Source organism: Takifugu rubripes, chromosome 4 (genome assembly GCF_901000725.2).
Source record: "Takifugu rubripes chromosome 4, fTakRub1.2, whole genome shotgun sequence".
In the NCBI taxonomy this organism is placed as follows: domain Eukaryota; kingdom Metazoa; phylum Chordata; class Actinopteri; order Tetraodontiformes; family Tetraodontidae; genus Takifugu; species Takifugu rubripes.
In genome coordinates, this window is record NC_042288.1 from 15,258,156 (window position 1) to 15,284,833 (window position 26,678).

The 26,678-nt window shown below is 46.5% G+C and overlaps 1 protein-coding gene across 5 annotated transcripts in view; it reads right to left on the bottom strand.

Annotated features, from left to right (window-relative positions):
* Nucleotides 1-26,678, bottom strand: part of macrod2 (mono-ADP ribosylhydrolase 2) — a 283,251-nt gene that overhangs the window by 11,374 nt on the left and 245,199 nt on the right. For 2 of the 5 annotated variants that reach the window (XM_029835486.1, XM_029835483.1), the window contains 7 exons: nt 14,999-15,077; nt 10,670-10,708; nt 9,075-9,134; nt 4,639-4,677; nt 4,139-4,183; nt 3,010-3,159; nt 2,783-2,857 (listed from right to left, as the gene is read on the bottom strand). In XM_029835486.1, the coding sequence (XP_029691346.1) occupies nt 2,783-2,857; nt 3,010-3,159; nt 4,139-4,183; nt 4,639-4,677; nt 9,075-9,134; nt 10,670-10,708; nt 14,999-15,077 (487 nt within the window). The remainder of the gene's footprint in view (nt 1-2,782; nt 2,858-3,009; nt 3,160-4,138; nt 4,184-4,638; nt 4,678-9,074; nt 9,135-10,669; nt 10,709-14,998; nt 15,078-26,678) is intronic. The other 3 variants (XM_029835484.1, XM_029835487.1, XM_029835488.1) reach the window with 3 other exon arrangements.

Sequence of the window (26,678 nt, forward strand, 5' to 3'; positions counted from 1 at the left end):
CTCCTGCCTGCCGTATTACGCATCTTTATAGCACATTAATATTCCAGGGAGCTAAAGAAAAGCCCTGGAATAAAGGAGCTTTTACAGTGTTTGGATTCATAATGTTGTGAAGAACCGAGAGCGGCGTCAGAGCTGTAAACATTTTCTTTAGGCTTCATTTAATGAACAGATCAGCGACGTAAAACAACAGATGGTTCAGATTTGTAACAGAAGCTGGTGACCTGCATCAGATCACAACGTGCTATCGGTGTGCTGAGTGAATAAATTATTGCATTAACAAGTTGCTCTGATGCAGGCGGAGAATATGAATAAAAGAAAGCTGCTTCGCCGTGCTTTGCATTATTTGGTGTGACTGAACGGCTTGACTGTGATGCACACCTCCACTTGTGAGAACAGCGGGGTGATGACGGATGTGCAGACGCACAGGGCGACATCTGTGAAGGCGCCGTACAGCGACAGGGTGTGTCGGTAATAAAGGGTGTCTGACCTGAGAAGAACGCTACAATAATAAGATGCTAAATTAAAGAACGAATGCCAAATCACCACTTTGTTCATCCAACACAGATGCATTTCCACACCCTTCGACTGAAAACACAGCATCGGCTGAACAACTCGCTCAAGGGTGTGTTCTGAGCTGGGGAGGTCAGGGGTTGAACCCACAACCTTCCGCTTACTGGAGCTAGTACAAACTTCAAGATTGAAACTGTCAAATGCAAATGAATTAAAAGTAGGTTCTCACTGAATCACTGACACCCAAAGAAATAACTGAGCAACTGATTAAAAGCACCTCTCGGATGCTTTTGGCTAAATATGTGAGAACAAAGTTCACCAGCAAACTGCAAGAACAACTCAGCTGCATCTCCGAAAACCCTCCTTTTGTGTTTCTGGGTCTTTTTGGCAGCCATTAGCAAGTTGGAAATGATAATTCATTTCTAAAATGTCTTTAGTTGCACTCTCACCTTGACAAATGGGAAAAGGTGCTTCGGTTAGGTTGGAGATTCTTTTTTTTTCTGAATTTGTTGGAAGATGGTGAAAAGTTCACCTGATTCTCTTAAAGGTTATGGAAAAGCAACGACGTGATATCAGCCTTCACATAAGTGGAACAATGATAAAAGTGCTAAAATGGGCTGGTGGGCGAGAGCTGCGGGAGCACACATGCCTTTGTCATTACACAACTTGCTACACTCCGACATGTCGCGGCCAGATGGAAGGTTGGTTCTGAGCCGCTGTGGATCAACCTGACCTGCAGGCTGTTCCTGCCTGGAGCGATCTGTTTGTTTGATTCATTCCTCCCATCATCGGGAGCCATTTTATTACTTCTTTCAATGAAGCCCATTTATTCTTTGAGGACATGAGCAGGTCTTGCACTTATTATTTCTAATAAAGGGCATTGGATCTGGAATAATTGGGATTTGTGCCTAGCTGGTGAGCCAGGCTGCGTTGGCCCGCATGACATCGAATATCCTGCATTCTGACCACGGCTCCGCATGGAACGCAATCTGCCTGCAATCAGGAATGACACCGTTTTTGCTTGATGGCGCCTCGGCTCATCACGTCACCTGTGCCGACTCCAGGCGGAGAGAGACACTGGCACAATCAACAGGCCTGAGAGCGGCTGTAGTGTTTGCAGGATGTATTCCAATAGCTCTTCAGCGGGGACGGAGAAGGCTATTTCAGACAGATCCAGCCCTGAACGCTCACTCAAGCTGTAAATGAACGGAATGCCAGTCAAAGAGAAAGTGAAACGGCGGCGGGAGAGTGACTGGTACGCGGGAATTTCACCGTCAGCGACTGTGGAGCAGCATCAAAATGTAAAACTGTTGGGCGGAGAGAGGAAGAAAGGGACTTATAAAGATAGATGATTGCAGGAATCGAACTATTAGACGTAACGAGCTGCTGCTGCGAGGGAAGTGTCGTCTCGTCCTGGCGCCGTTGGGCTCCGAATGATGTCAAATGTGATGATGTTGGGAAAAAAATCAAACCTAAAATGGTCACAAACGGACTTCATTTCTTTGAACTATCTTTTGTTTCCGTTCCAGCAGGCGTTTCTGCCACAGGTGGGTCACAGAAACAGAAACCTCAGTTATGGTGACGCCTCCAGACGCCACGTGGACGCGCTCCACCGCTCAGGTTCGCCACATTCAACGGGGAATTGCACCTCTATCACCGGTACCGACGACTCCTGACATCTGCGGTTCCAAGCACGCTCAGTTTTGATCGCACGGTGCAGTTGTGACAGTGACATGTGCGATCACGCCCGGCGGCGATGCTGCCGCGGCGCTCCGGTTCCACGTTGCATCACGGGGAAAATCACGCCACCCTAATTGGTGGGGACAGCGTAGTTATGATTGTAGCTGCAATAACTCTTCAACAAACAGGGCTCTAATCCCTAATAATGATTCCAGACCTTGAGGAAGCTGACATTGAAATGCAAAATTCATTGATTTATCTGGTAAAAAGATTAGCGCCTCCGTCTAATCTGCTTATTAAAACCCCCACAACACAACCCCCCCCCCCCCAGAACCGTTAGCGGCGCCTTCAGCAGCTCTGTCTCTGACGTGTTTTGCCACCTGAGGCTCTCCGCGACGCCCGGGACCTCCTGAGATGATGTCGCGCGCAGATGCGTTAAGAGCCGAGATTGATTGCGGCGAAGCGCTGGCTCGACGAACGCCAGGCAACAAGAACTCCGAGCAGGCTGATCCCGAACACGGGGAGGAGGAGATTACGCTGACGGAGAGTCTCCGCCAGGTGAAATGAAATGAAAGGCAAAGCCAGATCTAACCTTCCATCTCCACGGTGGACGCTGCCGCGGCGTTGTCGTCCGCCATCTTGGAGGGAGCAGGCTGCCCTGCTTCTGCTGGGGAAGAAACAACAGGAGACGTTGCCACACGTTAGACAGGTTAGAGGACAACAGGAAGGTATAGAAAGGCATTATTGCACCGTTTCGCCATCCATCACATTCCCGCTCAACACAAATAGGCGACTTTTCAGGTTCAGTGATCTACATACCTTTATCTCCCCCGTCGTCTTTATCGCCACCATCGCTTTTCGCCTCATCTTTCTCATTCTTTTCAAGCCCTTTATCCTTATCTTTGCCCTGTGATTCATTTCCACCCTCGTCCTTTTCTTCGGTCGGCTCCTCGCTGCCAGAATTTTCATCTGGGTGTAAACAACAACAAAGAAGAGAGGTATTAAAGAAGAGACATCTCGAAGGATTAATACGGGCTCCAGGAGTCAAGGCTCTCCGCATTAAGTCCTGAAACGCTCAGCAAGAAATGAGCTCATGTATCATTATTTCTGAGGGTAATCACATCAACAGGTGTGTTTTGTTGGGGGGGTGACAGAAAGGAAGCGTTTGGAGACAGGTGGGACGTCGCTGTTAAAGGGGTCCGGCTCGGTCGGAATTTGTGCCCCGTTGGGACTCAAATATCTACGTGTAAATGCAATAATATGAAGAGAAGAGTGGGCGGGACTCGAATGGAAAAGCAGAGCTGCGGTTCTGGTTTGTGAGTGGATAACGCACACACACACACACACACACACACACACACACGCAGTATATAGAATGATGGAATTAGCTTGTGGTTTCTTCTTGCTTCAGCTCTGCGGCTCCCAAGAATGCAGTTGCGTCTGGCAGATCTGGAGCGACGGATCAGCTCTCACTCCTTCACCACAACGGTGGAATTGATTTTTAGAGAGGCTCTCCGTCAAATCTGTACCGGGGATGCGACGTGAATGAAAGGAATACAGGCGAGGCGAGGCGCTGCAGCGCGCACATGCAAATCTTAATTATATCCCAGCAGCGCGGCGCATATCCAGAGCAAGAGAAACGGTTGCAGCTCAAAGTCAACGGGCCTCTAACACAAGAGCGTGACGCCCACTCTCAATTCAATGGAGCCTCTCGCCGTCACCGCCACGCCCATCTGGGTCTCGGGGTCCGCTCTTCCAGATTACACAGATTCATTTAGAGCTGGACTACTTATTCCTCTGTCGCTAACAAGGCTGATCAAGATGGATCTTTAATCAAGCCGAGCTGCGGTGAGACCCAGAGCCACACGTCAATCAGCTTGCACTTTCTCCATATGATGCAATCTGACGATCACCCAGCCCCCCCCCCCCACTCTGCTGCAGCCCTCACCTGGGTTCTGGCTGGCCATCTCCACGTCTCTGTTCCCACCAGCATCTAGAAACAGAAGAGGAATTCAAAAAAGGAAGGAAAACATTTGTGCCCGGCGCTGCAGTCTGGAGTCGAATTAGCCTGGGCTTCGATATCACCTCAAACAGCCTTTTTTTTTTTTTTTTCCATCTCTTTGTGGAACTTAGTCTTTGTACTGCGGTACGAGAGCAACGGAACCACAAAGACATGCATAAATTAAGTCACAAAAAAGAAGGGGAAAGAGAATTTCACTTCTGAGGCCATGCATAATTGAAGATTTTCTTTGTTCCAGGCTTCTGTGATAAGAAAACTTTATTTGTCACAGCGCTGCTGCACTGTTGGGGGGAGGGGGGGGGGGGAGGGGAGGGGAGGGGGGCTGAACAAATTCAGAATTCAATTTTTGATGACAGATGACATGAAGAAGCAGTGGTGCATCTGAGGGGCTCTGAAACATGTGTTAGTGGTCTGGAAAATGACATTACCATTGGCGCCCTCGTCTTCATCACCCGATTCCTCTTTATCTGCGAAAGGAAGGAAAAGAACCGTGAGAACCGTAAACCGGAGTCGCGTTGGCACCAGAAAAGGTGGCGCTTAAGTTACTTTATGCTCATGCTATCAAGATGGCGGCAGGACTGGGACCGTCTGGTCGTGTTTTATGGGCCACAACAGTGTCACAACACAACAACCCATAATACAGCCGTAGCGTGCGCTTCTGTATTTGATATGGAGGGATAATCCGGTGTTTATGTCCTTTTCCATCCCTTTATAAGTCTTGACCTTTTCTATGAGCTGCTTCAATGTCCCTCCTGCCTCTGAATGACAATAGGGACATTTTCATAGTGGATGCCAGGGCTGTGCTAATGCACCTGTCAACGTTTCAGGGTTATCTCTTATTTTTCCCAGCAAAATGTACCAAGAAGCGAGCTGAGGATAACAGAACCGTCTGTTAGATGCCCAAACACACGGGTAGAAGGCGGAATTGGATCAACGCCACGTACTGGAAATATTGGTACGTCAACCTTCTGCTGCAGCAGATGTCCCAGTGGCGATGTGGCTGCAAATGGTCTTTGAAAGAATGGAGAGGCCCATTCTGCTGCCATCAGTCACACGGCGAGATCCAGTTCATGCTGATTTGATCACAATCAACAGGGGTTTAATATCGATACCATCTCAGGACGCCGCCATAAAGCATCTACAATAGTTGAAAGCCTGAATCTGCCCCCCTCCCACTACCCCCTCAGCCCCCCTCCCACGTTCTAATACACGCGTGTATAAACCAGTAGCATTTGGGACAAATTGAGTAATGAAAGCCATGACACCAACAAGACCACCGGCTCTACAAAAGCCATTGTGCTGCAGCCATAATTGCTTTTTTAACAAGCTTTTGCGCAAAGCCAATTTTTCATATCTATGCAATTTTGCCCTGCACTCAGAACAATAAAATGCCAGCCTCCATTAAATGGAGAGAAGGCCAACTCTACCAGCGCTGCATGCTTGTCCCAAGTGCCCCTGTCCATCATACAGAATGCCAGTGACACCACACGGTACGGCAATCCTTTTTATTAATCATGACTGGCACGCTGGGAGGGAGCCATGGACAGGAGGCTCGAAGGAATACTCCGGTTGGGGAAGCAGGTTAAGATGGATCCTTCCCCCGTCCGTCCCCAAATATTTCTCCTGTGTTCAGAAATTAAGCGTGGCTGCTAAATGTGTCTGCAACGATCCACGACCACGTATCGAGATGAGACACGGAGCTGGAAGTAATTTCCTCCCTGTTATCGAATCATTTACATTCAGCTTAGTGGAGGGAAGAGCATTTAAACTGTGTTGAAATGTGCTAAAGGACAAACAGTGGTCCAAAACACACTCACTAGATCACAAAATGTCGAATAAATATGCTTTTTAACAGATGAGTTGAATGCACGTGCGGACGCTTCCTTGTCCAAACAGCAGGTGGCAGCATTGCCACAGCTTTCTCGTGCTCTACGGTCTTGGCTGTGAGACCCTTCACGCAGAAGGACTCGAGAAGTCTCCTCCTGAGCACTCTCACTGTCAGTACTCGTGTGGTTTGTGCTTTAAAAGATATATTGACTTAGCAACAATTTCCAGGACTTCCCTAAAAACGGAATGATACCACTCTGTGTCTCAGACACGCAATTGATTTAAATAATTGATCCAATATTGGATGAAGGGGCACAATATCTGTGCAACATAAACAATTCAGCTGCTGATATGCAACCTTTTCTGTGTCCTAGTTGCACACAGAAACTCACACGCACACACCCCAGATACCTCTCACTCTCTCCCATCAACGTCCCTTATTGCTTCCATTACAGTCGACTGGAGCAACGGATGAAAAGGACTTTTTTTTTTTTTTTTTTTAAAAAGGGGGAAAGTTGAAAAATTCATGAGACATGTGTAGAAGAAAGAGGTTCTGAGATGACCAACCACGATCGTTCAAAGACCTTCTGCTGTGTCAAATGTGTGTCAAAGCGAAGTGCAAGTGTGTTTTCGGGAGTGCTGGGTGGAGACGGCGTCCCACAGGGAGGCTGACTGTCTGTCCTCACTTTGTGTTATTACACCCTGCGCTGCCATCGCTCATCTCCACCCCCGCCTCTCCCAGCATGCCAGGCAGACACATTCAGCCGGGCACTGATTTCTGGCTCTGCGTTCACATTTTTCGGTGCCCTGTGACATCCTCTAATCTCGCTAATGCTAATTTGACATCAAATAATAGACGCTGCGGGGCTGCTCGCCGGTTCAGGTGTGCTCCTCTCCACCTTGGGCCTCTGTGGCTGCGTCTCCCTCGCTCGCCCCCCCCCCCTTCGCCTCTTTAGCTCGGAGCTTTCTGCATGCCGGGCTCCCGTTTCACGAGGATTACATCACGGCACACTTCATCTCTCACACATGCATCCACACACAGTTTAATCTGCGATCCCGTTTTTATTTCCAAACACTCTTCGGGGGTTTTTTGTAGTCGACGAGGGATTGTGTGCTGGCTTCTTTTGAAGAGGAGTTCAAATAGTGCTTATCAAATCTAAACAGATGCACTGTTGTGCTGGTCTGAAAGTAAATACAATTAGAATGCGATTTAGATTGCTGGTTAAGAAAAAAACAACCTACCGTAATACAGGAAATAGCAGGGCAAACTAAAACCCATCAATTAAAAATTGGAAAATGTGAGACGATGACAAAAACGACAACATACATTAAAGCCCCATTTAAGCGAGCGATTAAACTCTTAAAAACTCATTTCCACTTGCAAAATTATTTATTTCAATTGCCAATTGAAACTGAAGAAAAAAGAATCCTTGAGGACCTTAAAAGGATTATCCCTTCATTTGCCTAATCGAGCACGTGGGCATCCATGAGGGTGCGAATGCAGCTTCCCTCCTCTGCTCCATCTAACTTATTAAACTAGCTTATGTGGCTACGGGTGGAACTTTGAACATGGAGCCATTTAGCGGCCACGCTTGCAGAAGAGAGACTCTCCACAAAAGGAGGCGGAGCTAAATGCATTTGGATGGTTATTTGTTGCTCATTTAATGGTTATTTATTATTTAAGGCGTGCATCTGATGGGTGGATTGGTTCTGAAGTCATCGTTCTCCTCTTTATGTGTATCGGGCCTGTAAAAAGCTACAAAGCCCCCGTGTTCGCCATGACACGCGTGCCAGAGGGATCTTCATTAGAGGCAGCTAAAAACTCATTTGCCTTCTTTTCCTTCTGCCTACTGAGGCTGAACAACACACAGCCGGCTCTCGCAAGCGTAGATGCAGGCGGCGTCGTGCGTGAGTCACGGCGGCGCTACAATTAACACCGGTCCGCTAACCAGCGTATTTATCGCAGCGAAACGCGACAGCGGAGAGAGGGGTAACGTCTCCTCTTCATCAGCGGTGCAGCTGAGAGCCACTCATGTCCGACCTGTGGACGGGAGCCCCGGAGGACTGTGATGGATGGATGCGATGCATCACGCCCAAGCATATTGACAGGCGCGCTCCAGCGAGTAGAATTTATTCTAAAAAGTACTTCATCGACTGGACTGAACAGAGGACCTGCTGCGGGGGCTCTGACGTCACGAAACAAACGCGCTCGTGTAGAGAATAACTTTTTTTTTTCTCACTGCTGCTTTTCTGACATTTTTTCTTGACATTTTACTGTTTCCTATGATTCAGCCTCCTCCTGACGTAGAGCCGACCACACCTAACCTTTACATTGCAGGCAGGAGGAAATCGCTTCATCCCTTTCCTGGGAGAGAGGTTGTCTCAAGGACTGAGTGTTCCCATGCTGCAAAGCTGTGCCAAGGCCTTTTGTGAATGGATTAGTTACTATTAAGCTGGCGGGCCTGATAAATTAGGATTTATAAAGATTATTACACAATGCTTATGCCCTCCTAATGCCGCTGATTGAATTTGTGAATTACTGGCGCGTTAGTGTAAAGGTACGTCGGACAGACCGAAGTGGCCACGCATGGACGTCCTATCTGGTCCAGCCTCTCGCATCTTCCGGGAAATCCGCTCAGCCCGCGGAAAAACAACCGCCCTCGAAAATTCCCCGCAACCTTAAACCTCGAAGACAAATGGATGGTGTTGCGGTTTAATTGCCTGCTAACACCCTGCAGCGTAAGAATCTAATTATCTTTGGTCCATGGTACTGTTTCAATACTGCACACATCCAAAGGGGCTGAAGCTGCAGAATATCCAGATAATGGCCTCTTAAACAAGTTTGCCTCTAAGAAAACATTGCTTTAAATGGGCCGGCTTCATCTCGTATTCATTTCCCCGAAGAGGAACTGGGCACCCCAGAGCACGAGATTACTGACCAAGAACACACTCCATTATTTGGTACACACAAAACAAATGATGTGAATGTGTGATGTCATCGCGCTTCATTAACGCAGTGGAAATTCACAATTTGTACCTCTGTTGCCGTCGTCACTTTCCTCCTTGGCTGCGGATTTTGGAGACGGCGGTGTGTCGTCTAAAAACGAGCAGAAAAAAAGAGAGAGCCACTCATTTGCTTCGGATTCTGACAGTTTATCAGTTTGAACTGTTGGAACGAGCCATTTGGTGTCAGCCAACGTCTGCAGTGATTATCCCGACTGGGCTGCCCAGCGCCGGCTGACCAGGCCTCAGAACCCTGGGAGAGAACTTCCTGGCGGCTACACGCTTTTGTTTTATACCTGTCTGACCAAAAAAAAAAGTCTAAAGGGAGAGCGGGAGAAGAATTTAATGCTTTGAGGCTAACTCTAGAGCACAGTGGAGGACAAAAGCACTATTCCGTGTGAGAATAGCAGTTACTCGAACCTTTGAATAAGCTCCAGCCTTTACTGATTCAAACTGGCTGATGGAGCAGAATAAAAGGCTATTGCTTGGCACCAGTGCAGAAACCCATCAAACAAAGCCAAACTGGACTGGGGCAGCACCGGTATGACAATACAATAGCGCTGGAATTATCAGGGGTTATTTCAGTTGGCTTGATATGGTCTGCTTCTGTGTTATTAGACAGTATGCTGTGTAACATAGCTGGTAAATTAACAGGACAGAATGTAGGCACCCAGGCGCTAAAAACAGGACTAAATCTCAAATACGGAGCCCGGTCGTTATGAGCGAGCCATTACGGGCACATTGTTTTACTCCGGAATACCACATTTTACAGTGCACATATAAAACGGCCCTTTTATGGGCACCAAAATGGAGCCTCATTGAAAACACAGATGCGTGTAATTGGCAAATGACGGAGGTGACTTTGGAAGGAAAACATTTTGATAGCACCCCGGCTTCTCTTTCCAGACAGTAAAACTCACAGTGTTCTCCCTTTAGTTTGCCAGACCTGAAGCGTGACGCTCTCGTAACCGCACGTGGCCCCTGAACCCCTAAAGACGAACCTCTGCCTTTCGAGATCTGTGGTTCTAAAGTGCCGTTTAAAAGGACAGAGCGGAGAAGGGGAGCAGCTCGAGGACCTTGCTGGATCTGTTGTGTTCTGCTACAAACAGCAGACTTGCACTTCTGCAAGGCCTGTTTGAGTTATTGCTTATCCGGGACATTGGCGCACAGACAAATGTCAATAGTTCATCCTGATAAAGAGTATCTGGGAGTGTCAGGCCACGTGCCACGATGGCGCGGTGATAAGAGCATTAAGCCCAGACAGTTGTGCTTGTGCTATCACCTGGCACACATTGCAGAGGGATGTTGCTTTTTTTCCCCTCCCCTACGCGCTTTAGGTGCTCTAAAGGCATTGTGCCTGTAAGCCGGATGAAAAGAATGGTGCTGGGAATTAGCTGTGGAAATAAGCTGATGTAATGTAATGTACCTGACATGAAGTATTTCTAACCGCAATCTGTCAGGTCGCCGATCCGGCATGTCACCCAAAGCAGTAAACATTCAATTTCTCCTGCTGCATAAAAGCGGGCGAATCAGTGTCAGGCGCCGCGGCTACGCCACTCACTCACCCTCCGCCTGCTTTAATGGAGGTGTTAAGGTGAAAAGGCAACCATGAAATGTTCTGTCACTCACCTTCCTTCAGCTCCGTCTCTGCAACATCAACGTCATTGTCTGCCAGAGGGGGAGACGACAGCGTGTCAAACACACCGTTTTGGAGCACAATACAGGGAGTTGCGGCAACTTTTTTAAATCATTATTATTGGAATGTTCCGGCAGAGCATTTTGAGTCCTTCCTGCAGCTACATGAAATGTGACCAATCTACCTCCTCCGTTCATACATCCAAAGCTGAGTGTTTACCTCCTCCTTTCACACCAGCTGTCATGTTTGGAAACCTTCACACCTCACATTTCCTCCAGCAGACGGCCTTGGATCCAGCGTGCGCCTGTGCTAAGCTATTGCTAATGTGTTTAACACGTGTTAAATGAGGCCTGTGTGATTTAACGGGGAGGTCACAATCATCAGTTATTCATTTCCTATTAAATCTGTACCGGCGGCCTCAGCGTGAAAGGAAAGAAATAACTTGTCTGGCGTCTTGAGCAAAAGTTCTGGTGTGAGATTCTGTGAGACGGCGCGAGTGAGGCGGGACTTAAACTGGAGTTGCTGAGTCGGCGAAAAGAGCGCCTGCTCAACAGGTTCCGATGGTTGCGTGGCTCAGACAAGCATCCACGGCCTGGCGGCGTTCCGTGAAGTCGCATTAACAGACTACTAAGTATGTGAGCGTACAGTACGTGAGCATTTGTGGTTATGCACAAGTGAGTAATGACGGTGCCGCAGTAACAAGTGAGCATTAGCATTGATGTAAAGCTGCTGTCAGCCGCGCTGTGGAAGTGGAACCATCAGAGCTCCCCGCGGACGCAGCGACAGACGTTGCTTTTGTAGAACTCGGAATCGGAAGGTGCGAGGCATTAATCTAACCCTGCTCTGGGAAACAAAGGAAAGCCCACTGACGCGGGATAACAATACAAAACAGACAAATGTTTGCCTCGGCTGCAGCCACGTGCTGTAAAAACACCCCTCCTTCTCCACAGGGCTGTCAAAGGGGGGAAATTTATGGGATGCGAGGCAGAATATCATTACACGGTTTATATTTATTCGTTCCTCAACAGTAGATGCAAAAGAAGCGCAAAGTCGATACTCGTGACCTTGGGATGGACTAACTTTTGCTCAGTAATTTGACATTTTGGGGACGTGTGTTCGCTTTATTTATCCTGATGAAATGATGGGATCATTGGAATTCCTGCACAAATTCTCTCGGATCGAGCCCGGCGAGCCATTTTCCTCACTGTTTTTATGCTAAGGAGGTTATTCCGTAGCTTCAGTTCAGTTTACCAGATAGACGAAAAGTGAAATTCCAAGTTTTCACGCTGTCGTTACGTACGTGTATCCAACATGTCTGTGAAGCGTGCTAACGTGCTAACACTGGTAACATATGATGAGGTAAACTGAAGCGTCATATCTGCCCGAGCTGCTCCTGGAATCCCTCCATCACACCAACTCAGAGTTCTTCCAGCCTCTCAAAGCCTCTGTAGACAAATTACACAAGCGAGCGTGAACGCCGCAGCTTTGCCTCTGCTAAAGGAGCACCCCCCTCTTCTGGGGATGTGGTCCTATCGCGGACATTCGGGCCGCCCGGGCTCCGCTGATGAGAGCGGGGAGCGCATTAAGAACCATGTAAATAAGTGTCAATTGGAAAGTCAGTGAAACAGTTTAGACCAAACACAGCTGGCCCTGCAGATCCGCGGCCCGTGTTAATATTGTCAGCACTGTGTCTGATTGAGGGAGAGAAGAGACGGAACCCAGCTTGTGAGCAGCCACCCGGATCATATTAGTGGTGGAGTGTACCCTGAATCAATTTCAACATGCTTTTGCTCTCTACAAGCACAGCTGCCCGACTGCTTCCCTGCTCGCAAGGAATACGTGCCAAGACAAGCATGTGGTCAATCATGATCAATGTGGTAATGCCAATCATGCCACATGTTTAATTACATTGATTATGCTCTGCAGGTGCATCAGCTCATAGCTTTTAGCTTAACTTTAAAGAGAGAAAAGTACTGAGACCAAACTCTTGTTTTTTTTGCTTTGGTGACTATTATCAGCTGTGTAATCACACACTCCTTCACTACTAATGTTACTCACGGTGTAAGAAGCGGCGAGCGGACTACTTCGCTTACAGCACCCTAGTTAGTGCACTATAAAGGGGATAGGGAGTGATGGCTCAATGCTGACGTGGGTCTTCTGCTGCTGCAACTTTAAAACTTTAAAAATAACATAAAAAAACCCCTGCATTTATTAATTTTAAGGCTTGACTGGGGCACCACTGCGCTCACACTCAGTCCTCCCTGTTGAAGCTCCTTCCCGTCTCGCGTTCATGTGTCATGGCGAATGTACCTGTACGGAGGCGTACGGAGAATTTGCCATTAAAAGCTATTTTTCAGCTTTGTCCCGCTGCTGGATGTAACCTTATTTTGGCCGGCGCGCTGCGACAGCTTGTGGGAATGTGCAGAGCAATAAAGCAATTTCCTGTATGCAAATGCTCTGTTTACACATTCCTGCTCCAGTCATTGTCACTTGACAGATTGCTCGAATATGAGGACGGAAGATATACAATGAAAAATGAGAATAGTAAGACTTCAATAAAATAAAATCTACCGCGCCTCCTCCCCGCTTTACATGTGCCTGGAACCGATGGTACAGGTGTGACAGTTACGTGCGCACACGAACTTACCACCTAGAAAGAGATCAAGGGCGGCAACAACAGCAGCTCCATGAGGAGGCAGATGGGGGGGGGGGGGGGGGGGGGCGTAAAGAGGAAGAACCAGAAGTGGAGGTGGCGTGGCGGGGTCATGCATCCTCGGGTCATGTGTCATAGACCGGAGGTAAGAACGCCAGTCAACATTTCTTTCATTACCGTGCACTCCAGCACGTACCGGCACGTGGGCGCCGCCTGGCTGGATTAAACATTAGACGTCTTCAAATGAATCTCTCATCAACAAGCGCAACAATGGTGATTCTGCTCCCTCGGAGGTTCTGAGGGGAGCCTCATCAAAGAGACGCTCCTCAGAAGACTGCGGTTGGGAGGCTTGTCGGGAAGCAGGCGTGAGGTAAAGAAAGGAAAATCCCAAATTGGGAACGCCGCGCGCATGTAGCACAATAAAAAGCCCACGTGTGTTGTTTTATCGTCTGACCTGACCTGGGATTTTAATCAAAGCTGCCCTCATCATTAGCGTCCCATTCACAGAGGTAAACAGTACTTTCTAAAGATGAAAACTCCTGCGATTCTGTTTGGGGGCACGTGCACACGCAGGCAGTTTGCTGCTTCCTCTCTGCTCCCTGTCATAGACAGATACGCGGTCTTTATCCACTGACAGTGCTTGTAAACGGCGAGACTGATAACTGGAGAACAACAGCTCCAGATTCTCATCTCAGAGCGCTAATATGATGAGACGGGCGCTGGGTGCAGGGGGGGTGGGGGGCAAGCAATATAATTAAGGTCTGTCCCCAGAATGTAATCTTTCAGCGAAGAGCCTGGGCGGGGAGCAGGACAGATGACAGGAGCACAGAGGGAACAAAACAATGTTCCATCTGGGAGCGGCGAGATGAAGGCCTGAGAGCCGGTATTCCGCTGGGGAGGCAGTGAAGGGAAAGGGAGGTAAAAGGGAGGTAATGCTAGGCTGGTGGAGCCAGCCAGCCCCTTTCAGCTCCCCAGCTATTAAACCCAATCCTCCGTGGAGCCCCCATCAGAGCCGGTGACTGCTCCTGGCCTCCGAATAGGGATGATGGCATGAAAGGAGGGAGGGAATTGGAAAGGGAGTGGGAGCAATAGATAATGGATGTTTGTTTATTTCACAGAACAAAACGGCAAAGAAAGAGCAGAGAACAATCAGCGGTTGCTATGCATCCTTGATTCCCGTTTCTTTTCTTTTAGGCCTCGCAGTTGACAATCATTGATGAGGGCCGCTATTACAGTCAATCAAATCTGTCAAGTGTCATCAGAATATCCACAATTATGGAAAACTTGGCCTGCTCTTTTTTTTTTTTAACTGATGAAATCCTCTTAAAGAAATCCAAGAAAATCTGACGTGTTAAACCAACTTTCCGTGCAGATTTCCTGAATTTATTTACATTTTTAAGCCTGACAGATCCTTCCAGGAAGAGAATATCTTGCGCTGCAGATGTGTCTAAAGGTTTGAATGCCAAAACCGGGTGGTTCTGTGCAGATGGTCCATTAGGTAGGCAGAGAGATCACACAGTGTGCAGGAGACCTCAGGAAAACACTGCATATTAAGTATTCATCAGTTCATTAGCGAGTTCACCACAGCAAATCAATGGATAATAGATTAAATGTAATGATGCAGGATTAATGACACGCAGCCCCGTCAATTTGGAGTAAACACACATACCTTGAAAGAGGAGTGACATTTTCCTCTTGTAGATGACAAAGTCGGTCTCCAGGAAGACGCAGAAAATGACCCGTGTGATCTGAACAAAGAGACAAGAAAAGGAGAGCGATGAGTGGAGAAGCTCACAGCCCCGGACAACCGAAGGCACCTCAGGAAAATGAAGTGTGCAGCTTCAGAGCTGACAACGGCGATGTGCATCCTATAGAGACACGCTGAGGCGCCGCCGACCTTGTGAGGCAGCCCGCAGACGATCGTCACAATGAACCACAACTCACACAGCGAGGACATCGGAGGCCTCCTGTTACAACAGCAACAATTATGTGAGCGCAATCATCAACTATTGTTGCTTAGTAACAAGGCGAGTTCTTGAGAAATGAGCCACGTTTCAACAAACTTCTGGCAACCCCAGGTTGCTGCTTGATGCATGCAGCGCTTCTAAACAATCTGACCATTAGAGTCAGTAATAATATAGTAATGATGGGATCTATACTTTTTTCTAATAATGATCGTATTCAACAACCCCCCCACCACACACTCCGAGCCACCGACTTCAGCGTCACGCTGTTGGCCTTCGTGGGCTCACTTAAGAGTAAACACTGGCGTCTATCTGTGGAACGTGGAGCCGCTTCTGCTGCGGCGAGACGGCGAACGGCTGCCTGAGTGGGAGCTTGCCTTTTTTCCTCCTCCTCCCCGACCTTCTTTCCCGCTGCTGGAATCTCAAACGAGCAGGCATCAGTCACAGTCACGGCGTTTCACGCCGCTGCAGCAGATAATCACCTTTTTACATAACAGCCATAACAATGCTCCCGCGCTCGCTGCCCTCCAATAGCCCACAAAGTGATCCTGTGTGGGAATAAAAGGACGTCCGCGGCTTCAGCCCCCACCGCTGACCCTGCCCAGCACAAGTGTTTGATGCGCACGTGCACGTGCACACGCACACATTACCGTAATAGTTTATGATGCCTCTTTGGGGGAAATGTTAGGACCTGCATCCTCGATGGAAACATTTCAGTTCAGTTGGGTGTCTGCAGGCGCCTTTGTTCATGAAAATGTAGACTCTCTCAACCCCCCCCAATCTTAACAGAGTGAAAGGAAGCTTTAACTTTCCTTTCAGCTTTGGGGCTCACCGAGTAAGATTATGCACCACCCTGGTGCGCACCACCAGGGTGGAGGAAGGTCAAAGGACGTCAGTTCCACAGAGATTTTCTTCCGCTTCCTTTCCGAACCCGACTGTAAATGTGGGCGAGTCATGGATGTGTGCACGCTGAGCCAGGAGCCAACGCTGGCACACCAACGCAGACACCGAGAGGAGCTACGGAGCAACGATCAAGAAGATAATGTCACTCCTTCCTTCTTATTTTTAGAAGAATGCAGAACCAATTAAAAAGGTGATTGGATGTGAATTCTGAGGAGCCATTTTCACAACACTTTATGTCAGACGAGGTCGGTCCGAGTTCATGGAGTTCAGCTATACGTGCTCCTTCAGCTAAATGCTCTAATTCAATAGCAGCTATGAGATCGTCTGTCCCTGTCAGTCACAGGCTAATTGATGGAAGCTTGGTTAAGCTATTTTTGTAACATTTCCCAGCAGTGGGACAGCCAGATCCATCAGATCAGGACTGCTGCAAGAATTACAGGCATGACATTGGACTCAAGATGTTTCTTCAGAGCAGCAAACACAAAGTTATTAAGATAAGCACAATTTAAAGTAGCTTTGTTTCTCTATTTAATTCCAAATCTTGCATATTCAATGAAACTTTTAAGTAATTAAAAGCAATAATTTATTATTTCACCTTCAAAACTGGAACTACTCAGCATGTAAGGATATTTAATTACAACCCTAATTGTTAACGAAACTCATCTTGGCAGATTCAGCACAGAGGGGTTCAGAACCGAGCTCATTTACACTTAATTGTGTTTGCAACATATTAGACCAAACAGTTCCGATGATCAAGCACAATAGCAAAGACTAATGGAACGTCAGGAGGCAGACGGTTCGCTGCCCTGCATCTGCTCCAGTCGGGATTCTGAAACACAGGCGAGCCACGGTCGGATTTCCTGCAGAACCTTTGGCTCCTCCAGGCTATTGTCTGTCTATCTCCAGGCCTGGTCGGGAAAAAGAAGTCAGAGCATTTGAAAATGCAAATCCCATCCCGCACCGCCTCCCCCAACTAATAATTTCCTGTATCCAGGTTGGACAAATAGTGATGCTTGTCGTGTTGACTTTTCTCTCTGGCTCCCGCTCCGTCTGTCAGCCTGTCTGTGCGGTTCCTCTGGTCCACATTCCACAGAAGGCTCGGCCAGCCTCTTTCATGTTACTGATCAGAAACTCGTTGTCGGGTCTATGACAGATATCAGCCAGACCAGGATGCCAAAAAAAAAAGAATATAAAATAAATAGAAAGCGCTGCGAGTCTGCCTCCATTGTTCAAACACAGGCTGCCAAGGTTTCATAACAGCCTGAAATAAATGGAATAACAGAATGAAGGTGAACTCTGAATTATTGTGTTTACGGGGAGTTTCACCAGAAAACCCTGCAAAAAGCTGGTTTTGTGTAAGAGGATTACGTACACACACAGTGCTGAACAGCCAGAAGGCTCTGCAAACGTGAAGAACATGGACCTAAACTTATAATATCACAGTGGCTTTTAAACCCACAGTTAATTATTAGAATTAATATCCGTGGTTACGTTTCTGCAGTGTGAGTGTGAATCCTGGGCCACTGAAAACATCCCTAAATACCACATTTTAGAGTTTGGACACCAGTATAATGTACACTGGTCTGGTGGAGTGCACGCACCCCCACAGCTCCCAAGGTTGAAAAAGTTAATGGAAGACTAATTAAAAAGCTGGGATCGCGGCATGCTGGCCTTCCTACTCATTACTCATGGCTGAATGGAGGGCCTTTGCCAAAGGGTGAACACAATATGATTGTGTCCCCTGGTTGCCAGTAGAGGGGATGGAGCTCTCGACAGAATCTGTTCTGCACAATAAAGCCAAAGTTAATACAGGGTAAAAAAGCACAATAAAACCTGCTAAAATCCACCCCGTGAGAGTGCTGCGTATCAGCGTTCACTCCAAATTAAAATGAATCTCCAGCAGATGGACTTTATGTCCATCACATGCAGTGATTCTGTTGACTCTGGACCCTTTATGTCACTGAAGCAACATCATTAGCACCATCATAGAGGATTAAAAAAACTATTTTACACAATCTAGATGAAGCTGTTTCATATCCTGACTATTTGGGAGCTGGCAGGAATATACCCGGTCACCAGTCCATCGCAGGACACACACCATTCCGTCACACTCTCACACCACAGGGATCATTTATCTTTGTGTGTTTTTAGACTGCAGGAGGAAACGTTTGTCACTACGGGAACGGAAACTCGTGGACGCAATGGGAACACGTGCAAACTCATAATGCCCTGTAAAAGCCACTGCACCAAATATATGATGCTGCAGAAGGAAAAGTCTGACAGGCGAGTCTGTTTCCTGGTGATCCGACCTTGGAAAGGAGTCACGATCAAAGGTTTGCTCACAGTCAGGAAACTCGAGAGCCCACACACTCGGGTAGGTGACTGTGTTATTGAGCTGCAAATCTTTCAGCCGTAACTAGTGAAAGTCACCATAAACATCTTAATCACTTTATGGCAAAAAGACTAGTGTGGATTTATTAGTAAAGAAAGAGCAGAGATTAGTCAAATTAATCAATTTTTCATGCTTCCATTTAAGAACATCGTAGATGTTTTAAATGGAGAAGATGAGTCACTACCTTCAATTTCTGTAGTTGTCACTTCTAAACAATCTCACTTAATCTTATTAATTTAAACATTAAAATGTTGCTAATCAACCTTTGATTTGATGCCTCTTCAATGTAATTAAGCTCCGAATATATAAAATGGGACTAATTAAAATTATAATACCAGGGGAGCAACCCACACGTTTGTAACTCATTTGCATGACACACGAAATGCACAGAAACAAGATTTAGAGCGGCTAGCTGTCAGCCGGTGGTAAATGTATGTGCCTGAATGTTAATGAGCAGCACAGAAATACACGAGAGCTCCCTTTATTCAAATCTCCCTTGGACTGCTTGTGAGTTTTAATTTGTGTGCACGTGTGGCTCATCGCTGCGGTGCAGCGTGCCCCAGACTCCAACTGGCTAGTTAACAGATGAGCTGTCATAGCTGGCCACCCATGCCCATAATTACATGGGGGTACTTGCCATCAGAATCTGACAAGCAGGCACAGCACACACACACTTTTGCCACTTACAATTCCTTCTTGATTCTGTCACAAACAATAATAGGGACAGGTCGTCGTAGCATGTCTGCTCCAGCTGGAGCTCGGACCCGAGGGATACCCGTGTCTGTGAGTCCTGAGCTGTCTTATTACTGAGGCAGCCGCTCATGCGGGACCTAAATGGCTGCATCCAGATGGACAACAGCAACAGGATATTCATATATATTATTAGCAGGGCAGAAATATTTCACCCATTTGCTTCATTTTCTTACATTTGAGGTAATTTCGAGTATCTATTACATGACAGTGACGCTTGAGTGGTAATAACCCTCCCCGGGAATCATGGGCACAGTGAATTAATGGACATCGGCATCACGCACAAACATGCAGTTAACACACATCATGCTTGTCTTGTTTAGGATTCTTTCATCTGTAACATGACTGATGATTGCTGTGTAGGATAATTCACATTCTTCTCCACATTATTGAATAATTCTAGTAAATTATAGCCAACAGTGAAATATCTGCCCATCAAAGAGCCTCGTGACAGCGTCATCACAGGCACAATCAGCTAGTGTGTGTCTCCTTTGTTGTCAGCCGTGCTGGACTGGACAGGGTTCAGTCTGAGGCAGGTGGACCATATCCAGGTCTTATGACTGTTGTAATTACACACACCTGCGCCCACCATGGGAACACAACACAAGGGGAGGAAGTGCACATAAAAACCCGGTCTAGTTCAGCCAAATTCAAAGCTTTGTGCAAATACATGTAAACATCCACAACCTTGACATCAAAACTATTCCCCTTCCCGCTGCCCCCGGCTGCTCGCCACCCTCGCACCTTCCGCTCGCTCTTTCTGGCGAGGCGGGCAGTAGCGAGGAATTGGCACGAACGGTCCGGTGAGTCGACGTGTGGCGCCCACATTTGACTCTGATTGACCCCGTTGGCCAAGAGAACCGCGGCTCCACCTGCAGCAAGATGGCAAATTATCATTTCAAAGAAGTGGCCAGAAAAGGTTAGGCCTTTGAACAAAACGCCTATCATCCACGCATCAAAGGAGACGCCTGCTGTCACAATGGTGACGGTGTTCCGACCAAGAGAAGGTGCCCACTCCAAATCCATGTTTTACAACATTTCATCTCCTATCTCACCACCCCAAATGGGGGGCGACTCACTCCTCTTATAAGTTAACACTTGACAGATTACTCCTGTGAACAATGATATTAGCTTAAGACATTCACATGTTGCTCTGAAGGCCGCATCAAAAACGCAGCAAACAAAGGCGGATGAGACTAAAACTGGGCCTTGAAGATTGAGAAAAATCCACGAGATAATGTATCAGCAATTTGTATGTTAATTCAACAAATGCTGGGTGAGTCACATTTCTTACACATTAGAGGCGAACAAATAGTTCCCACTCTATTATTCAGGCTTCGCTGCTGAATGACACCGAGATGAGAAAAAAACAGAAAGAGAACAGAGCATGCTTGAGGCATCTAACACTTTAGCTTCCATTTAAAAAAAAACTGTTCTCTGGAAGTGAAAGGGACAGCGTTTGACTTTCACAGGCTCTGAATCACTTCTGTCAGCATTTGGCTGCTTGACCACATCGTCCGATAAAAGGACGAGAAACAAAACCCTCAGTTCAGCACTCAGAGTCTAATTTGCATTGTTTTATATTTAATCGCTCTCAAAAAGCAGCGGATTTCAGTTTTAAATGTAAAGATAGCACCTTCATTGTCAGCACCAGGACCAGTAACAGAGAGCAGCAGACCAGGATTAAAGGTTTACTGGTAAATATCCAGTGACAGTAATGAAAAACCTTCCTCAGCAGGAAAATGGTGTGAGACCTTTAGAGATGCGGAGCAAACATCGGAACCCCCCCAGGGTTTACAACCACTGGATTAGAGCATCCTTGACCAATGGTGCAATATACTCTGCTGACAAATGTGTCAATTAATATGGATTGTCAAATGATTACAATGATGGAATACGTGTGCAGAGTCTATAGGGAGAGGTGCGAGTGTGAGGAATTGGTCCATTTTCTAATCATAAGAATGAGAGCCAGAGCAGCTGCGGAAGAGGTCAGAGGGGAATGATGAGGGAAGGGCTAATATGAGGGCTGTGTCTATGATCCATGGCTGCATCGGTAATGATAGGACCTCCCGACAGCCGCTGACCTCCAGCGACCTCCGCTGATGAAGCAGACAGATATATATGAAGGCCTGCGTGAACTTACAGAGAGTTTCTGGGATTGTCTGTTCAAGAGCCGGGGAAAAACTTAGTTTTATGGATAAAACCAGAAATCTAGTATTTTCCTTAAGGCTTAGAATGTCAGAAATGCACAGATATTGTCTGAAAGTGCGTGGGATGTTGAGCTGAACTTACTTGGATCACTTAATGTGTGTCTCCAGAGTGATGAGGAAATTCTCCCACAGTTTCAGAAATTAGTGATGACAGAGTGGAGCTTCTGCAACCGGATCAGGTCGGATAGGTTGATTTGGAGCTGGCAGCCTGGCGTAAAGGTAACAGGAGGCCACTGCTCACGGCAGCAACCAAGCGTCAGCGTATTGTAATAACACAGTAATAACAACTCCTTTAACTCCAGGCATAATGAAGTAATGTCTAATGCACACAACGTGCTGGTGGTGGGAACTGCAGTCATGCTTTCTACATCACATTAGCAACACAATTAGGGATTTTTGGGAAATGTCCCAGGTGTTTTTGCATTAAGAGCCTGTATGACACCTTCATAGCCAGGACGAATACAGACGAGCCACAAAACCCCTGAACAGGCCGAGTCAGGACCAGCGGCTCCTTCTGAGGGGTAGCGATAAAAATGTTCTCCTAACCAAGCCGCTGGAGCTTCCGTCTTAGGACGGAACCAAACGTTGTGGGGCTGAAGGTTTCCCTGTGCTTGCAGGGAGGAAGGAAACCCACAGCCGGGCTCTGCTATCTGAAGGGAAATTTATGTACCGAAATCCTTCTGAAGCTCCAGGAGGTTGTTCAGAGCAAGAGAAGGAGAAACACCTGCAGCGCCTTTCCAAGAATTTTCTCAACTTGGTTTATGTTCCTCCTTTTGTCTTATAAAAGAAGGTTCTGGGACACCGGAATAATTAGACTCACCCATTTTAAACTGTATCTACCAATCAGCGGGTGGTTCAACAAGGTTACCTGATCTTTAAACCCAATAAGAATATACTTTAGCTTTGCAAAGATGAGACACTCTTGCTCCCCCCGGTGCATAATCGCTCTTCAGAACACAGGAATAATCCGAACAGAAATTCTGACTGACCCATTTTCTTACAGAATGAAATCTCGACCCTCAAATCAATTCTGCATCTTCCATCTGGGACAGCCAGCCTGATGTGCACCATTGTCCTGCAACATAAGGTGAGCTCACAATCTTTCAATTGTGGAGTCCATTCGGCCTGTTAAGCTCTTTTGTGTGAACGATTGCCCCCTGGCTCCTTTGCTATGCTCCCTATTCCCATATTGACCACCAATAGGTGGTACTGCTTGTCAGGTTGAAAGATTAGTGCTGTGTGTGTGTGTGTGTGTGTGTGTGTGTGTGTCAGCCTTTGCGTCTGGTCAGCTGCTCCCCAGGATCACATGTGGGTCTTCTTGCCTGGCCGTCACAGCCACTAATATATTAATTTTTCTGCTTCTATGAAGTCGATATCAGGGGGAGGACTTGTACACGAGCCTGCTCATCCATTGCAGACATGCGTGCAGCCGCTTAGAAACCTTTAAGACGAACCTGCCTCTCGTGACATTATACAATATGTTTATTTTTGCATTAATATTTGATCAGACAGACCTTCTTCCCTGCTTAGATTAGCTGCCCCTTACAGCAGTCAGCATATGTGTGCCTGCTTTGACTGCGGGGCTTCTCTTTTCAGCCGTATGTTTGCCCCGTCTGGACCTGACGGCGTTTCCTAGGAGGAAATATGTGGTGTGATGGATCCAAACCAGGTCCCGTTTGGGCCTCACACAAAAGATACCAGATGAATGGGAATCCAATCACATCTCCCTCTGGTGAAAGAGCTGGAACGACACGCAAACCTGAAACCGCCGAGACACAGAGGAGGCGCCACTGACATGCAATTTATCTGAGTTACATGTTCCGTCAGCGGGGAGCACATGTGCCGTGTGGAAATCATGACATCTTTACTGCTATTCTCGACGCTGTAGATGTATCTGCACGCCTTTAATTTGCCTGCTGCGGCTAATGCCCCCCCCCCACCCCCGATCCCACAGTGCTGTCTGTCAGATAATACAGAGAAAGCTCCATTTCCTGTTACTCTGCTAACAGAGATGCAGCACACTAGCATGACGTTAGCGTGAGGAACGTGTTCTTTCCTCCTTTATTTGCGCTCTTCTAATGTGTGCAGAGGAGCTGGTGTTGAACCACGAAACAAAAGGGTCATTAAATCCCCATTCTGCTTTCTATTCCACAGTTGGTGTCAGCTCAACCCTTATTTATCATGCTTTGAGACAGCTTATGTTTCCTGTCAACCATTTCCATGTACAGAGACACCCGCTAAATCTAAATCCTCTTGTTGTCAACCAAATATATTATGTGATCTCACAAAAATGAGCGGACACATGGAAGGGGCCTGCTCTTGGGCCAAAATCCATCGTAAAACTTAAAAAGGGGGAAGCGTATCTGCACAGTAACATCTGCTGTGGCCACAGCGATGCGATGAGTTCCAAAACTCAGTTAGTTTATCATCCGAATAAAACCAGATTCAAGTTCGGGGGAAACCAGTTGGAAGAAAAGGGATAAAATATGGAGGTGAGGCAGTGCAGAGGATGAGATCAGACAAATCAGAGCGAATTTAAGAGAAAAAGGGCTGAATTTAGAGTAGAGTATTGCCATCAAACGTACACAATCTTATAGCATTTTGCTATGTTTGTAACATGATATTTATACCAGTCCTATTTGATATAATGATATATCACACTGTAGACTGTCATGATGTGAAATAAAATGAAAATAATCAAGTGAGAAAAGTGAAAGGACCTCACAATGAAAACGTGTTTACAATGAAAATGCCACAACAGTATGAGGTTACGGCAGATTTACACACTGCTGGACGGAATCCAGGATGAGTGTAAGGGCAGGAAATAAATAAGAGAAAACAGTTGTGCTTGAAGTGATACCATATGGATGCGTGGGCAACATCAAACAGGGGAGCAGGCCTCAAAGCAGAGGTGCTGTTTGACATAACTTACAAAGTGGAATGAAGATCTGATCTGGACTTTGTCAGATGTGTCAAGCAAATTTACAACCTCGCGTTGGACGTGAACGGCAGAAAGTGTCAGGACAATTTATGAAGAGTGACGGACTGGCAGGAGGTGAAGTGGTGTCTGAGGGGTCAGTGGACCAGCGCTGCCACGGAAGAAAGAACACTTTAATGCTACAAGTCGTAAATCCTCGACATCACAACGCTGTTTTGATAGAAAATACAACATGTTACAGACGCACTGGAAAAAGACGGAAAAACAAGATGTGTTCGGGCACAGACGGGGTTTATAAATAACCCCGGCAGCGTCTCCACACAACACAAATCAAGGTCCTTGACAGTCATTAGGAGAAAACTGTCTGCTTTTGATTCTTCCACTCTAACGGGAAGCAACAGACTGACAGGAAGTGCCTGAAGGTGTTTATTTTGGAGATGGGAGCCTGACTAAATATTGTGCATTCATTCATCTGGGTTAGAGCAGGTTAATCTTCATCAAGGGGCTTAAACTGGTACCACCTGCTGTAGCGTGCACTGGTTTCTGCTGAGGAATGGCTTCTGTAAGAGTTTTCCTGAGCAGTTAGAGTCTTTAAAATGTGATTTAAAGATTATTAGGTTAATGTAATCAAATATTTTACGGTCGGCCTCACAATCCCAGTCGCATTTGTTGCATCTTTACGGTATTCCGCTTTAATCCGATTACCCTGACGCTTGCTATAATAGGGATCAAAGACAGTGCACGGGTACAATTGGGAAATGAAGACCGAGTTGGGATGGGAAGCGAACCATCTCAGTACATAATTATCTGTGGAGGGACATAAAAAAACCCTATTCTTAATTGTTACCTTTGTAGAAAGCAGCTCACTTCAAACAGAATGGGTTCAAAATGTATTTAAAAAAAAAAAAACAACCCATAGATGTGCAGCCTCTAATTTGCATGCGTTCTCTCACAGAGACTGTAATATAGCTGTAATATAGCAGTAATATAGCTGTAATATAGCTGTGATATAGCTGTGATATAGCTGTGATATAGCTGTGATATAGCTGTAATATAGCTGTAATATAGCTGTAATAAAGCTGTGATATAGCTGTGATATAGCTGTAATATAGCTGTAATATAGCTGTAATATAGCTGTGATATAGCTGTGATATAGCTGTAATATAGCTGTAATATAGCTGTAATATAGCTGTGATATAGCTGTGATATAGCTGTAATATAGCTGTAATATAGCTGTAATAAAGCTGTGATATAGCTGTGATATAGCTGTAATATAGCTGTAATATAGCTGTGATATAGCTGTAATATAGCTGTGATATAGCTGTGATATAGCTGTGATATAGCTGTAATATAGCTGTAATATAGCAGTGATATAGCTGTGATATAGCTGTGATATAGCTGTGATATAGCTGTGATATAGCTGTGATATAGCTGTAATACAGCTGTAATATAGCTGTAATATAGCTGTAATACAGCTGTAATACAGCTGTGATATAGCTGTGATATAGCTGTAATATAGCTGTAATATAGCTGTAATATAGCTGTAATATAGCTATCTAATGTCAGTGTCCCTATCTGTGTTTACTGTGCTGAACATCTGGGGAAATCCAAATGCTAGAGGAACAACAGGGAATCCTTACGAGGGCCTCAGAGGCTCCGGATGACACGATTGATTCCAACTGATCACAGCCAGACTAAGATGAGTAAGGGCCTATTAATACCAGCAAATGTGCGCTTGACACCTTTTCACAACAAAGAAGCAACCAAAGATCCCCTAGAGTGGCAACAAAATTGCTGTTATGCTGATTAGTGAAACACAATCTAATAAAACCCTACATGAAGAAGAATGTGGACTGTTGTTTTACCACAGCAGATTACTGAGATCCTGCCCGACACTCTCGGCTGTTGTCCACTCTCAAAGTTCTCCGTCGACTTTGTGCAACCGCTCCACAGAAGCATCAAATCAATACTCTTCCAGTCATGCCGTCCCACAGAAAATCAATGATCCTCCAATTTCTACCGCTGTTCTCCACGTTGCCTCTTCCGGAAATCTGTCTGCACCCAAAGCAAGAGCTGATTATGTCTCGTAGCTCCACCGCGCTTTGCTAACGCAACACCCGCTCCACACGAGGATTGATAGGTTTTCTGAATTAATAATGCTAATCCACCATCACGTTATACGTCCCGTTAGA